The sequence below is a fragment of the Oratosquilla oratoria genome, chromosome 20 (assembly GCF_046742065.1).
Source record: "Oratosquilla oratoria isolate Oo_2021 chromosome 20, ASM4674206v1, whole genome shotgun sequence".
NCBI classification, from domain to species: Eukaryota; Metazoa; Arthropoda; class Malacostraca; order Stomatopoda; family Squillidae; genus Oratosquilla; species Oratosquilla oratoria.
Window position 1 is genome coordinate 29,026,088 of NC_134796.1, and position 2,500 is coordinate 29,028,587.

The 2,500-nt window shown below is 40.9% G+C and overlaps 1 protein-coding gene across 1 annotated transcript in view; it reads left to right on the forward strand.

Moving 5' to 3' along the window:
- LOC143036429 (uncharacterized) overlaps positions 1-2,500 on the forward strand; it is a 308,153-nt gene that overhangs the window by 291,262 nt on the left and 14,391 nt on the right. The window contains exon 5 of the mRNA XM_076203780.1: positions 1,109-1,327. Coding sequence (XP_076059895.1) covers positions 1,109-1,327 — 219 coding nt within the window. The remainder of the gene's footprint in view (positions 1-1,108; positions 1,328-2,500) is intronic.

The window sequence follows — 2,500 nt, forward strand, 5'->3', positions numbered from 1 at the left end:
TATGGACAATATATATATATATATATATATAATATATATATATACATATATATATTATATATACTGTACATGCATATACATACATATATACATATACATACACACACACACATTATACACATATACATATATATATATATATATATATATATATATATATATTTACATTTTCTGATTTTCTTCGTTACTGAGCAGAAGCAACACAAAAGAAAAATACTTTCCGTGTGATCCGAGTCATTTGGTGATCTGCACACACACACACACACACACACACACACACACAAAATAACTAATCCTGTTCTCTCTCTTGCGTTCTGTGTTAAACTAGCAGGTCGGTAGGTAGGTAGCAAGGTGACGTCATTTCGCCACGCGACTCCCTCCCACAGCAAAAGCAAACAACCACTCTATCACGATAGCGATTCGAATATACCCAATATAAAAATTGATAAGTGAATAAATGGATAGATAAAAAAAATAAACAAACAAATAAATAAAGATAAATAAGTAAATAAATAAATAACAGATAAATTTAATAAAGTCGTCACTACTGGAAGTACTTGCCCTTTCATCACGGCGTCCTGCCCAATATCAACAAATTGATTAAATTTATAAGTTTTATAATTAATACTTAATCTTCCCAGCGTCTACAAGCTGTCAGAAGAGCGAAAGAATTAATACAGTTTATATCAATGTGTGTGTGTGTGTGTGTGTGTGTGTGTGTGAGAGAGAGAGAGAGAGAGAGAGAGAGAGAGAGAGAGAGAGAGAGAGAGAGAGAGAGAGAGAGAGAGAGAGAGAGAGAGAGAGAGAGAGTGTACAGGCTTGAAAAATAAACCATTATATCATAATGATCCGTATTTGTGACTGATTTTTTTCGGGTACTGCACTCCCATAGTACGGATATTTTAGTTCTATTATGAATACAATATATATTTAACTCAGATATGTAGATAGTTCGATAGATATCATAGATAGATAGATAGGCGGTGTTTTTCCATCTTTGACCTATATTCTTACAAAAATATTATTTCAGTATAATTTTTCCGTCTTCCTTAAGGGCCAAAGTTTCACATTGACTATTGCTCCTACCACCCTTTCTTTCCTGGGACAGAACACGCTGGCCCAGCAAGCTAAGCGAGCTCTGGCGCGGATGGAATGCCGGCGCTACAAGGAGAAGAAAAAGGAGGAGAAGGAGAAGAGCAAGCGGAAGATGCGGCGCAAGATGATCAAGTGCAGCCGGGGCGAGGGCAAGGCCGACGACGACGACGACGACGCCGAGGACGACGAAGGCGACAGTCGCCAGCCCTCCGTCCTCACCGACGGACCTGAAGTGAGTTGTTGTCCTCGGGTCTCCCTCCCTCCCTCCCAGATTCTTCTGTCGGGGATCCAAAGTAGTACTCCTACTCTCCCTCCTCCTTATCCTCCTTTTCCTCCTCCTCATCTTCTTCCTTCTTCTTTTCCTCCACCTCCTCTTCCTCTTCTTTCTCCTCCTCTTCGTCCTCCCTTTCCTCCTCCTCTTTCTCCTCCTCCTTTCCTTTCTCCTTCTCTTCCTCCACCTCATCTTCCTCTTCCTCGTCCTTCCTCTTCCTCCTCCTACTCCTCCTCCTCTGGCGAGCCTCGTTTGTTTACTTCGATGTTCTCTCACGCTGTCCATGTGTCCCTATTTCTTAGTTTCTATGCATCGTTTACTTTTGCTCGTCATTAACAGTAGCACCTATCAAATAAAAATCTTTTTTGGTGATTTCTTTAATTATTTACTTTCTGGAGGTCTGTTCTGTTAGATCGGTTGGGAACATGTGATGTAGAAAATTGGATTTTTTCTTTCTTTTTTCTTTTTTGAGGGAGGGAAATAGCTGTCGATCACGAGTCCAACACGTGATCCAAGACCATGGTGAATCACACACAGACACACACACACGTGTACACAAACATGCGTTACAAGTGGATGTACATAGACAAATACACACACACACACATACACACACACACACACACACACACACACACCTATATATGCATATAAACATGTTTTACTCAAATGCACATCCACAAATACACACACACACATATGTACACAAACATGCGTTACACGTAGATGCACATCTACAAATACACACAAACATATGTACACAAACATGCGTTACACGTAGATCCACATACACAAATATACGCACAAACACACACAATACGGACAACACAACCCATGAATTCTCATTCGAGAAAGAAACAACAATTGATCATTAGTCCAACACATGGTCTAAGACCATGGTGACAGACAGTCAGGCAGGCAAACAAACAAACAAACAAACAAACACACACACACACACACACAGATGCATATACACAAACACACACACACACACACATACCTATGACTCCAAGTCTACAAGTACCAAGTCAGCTCGTTTTGTCTCAACAACTAGTAGCAGCCTGCGCAGGGGAAGGGAAGAGAGGGGAGGGGGGCGGAGACTCGTCTCTGACGTCATCTGGCGTGATGCCCCAG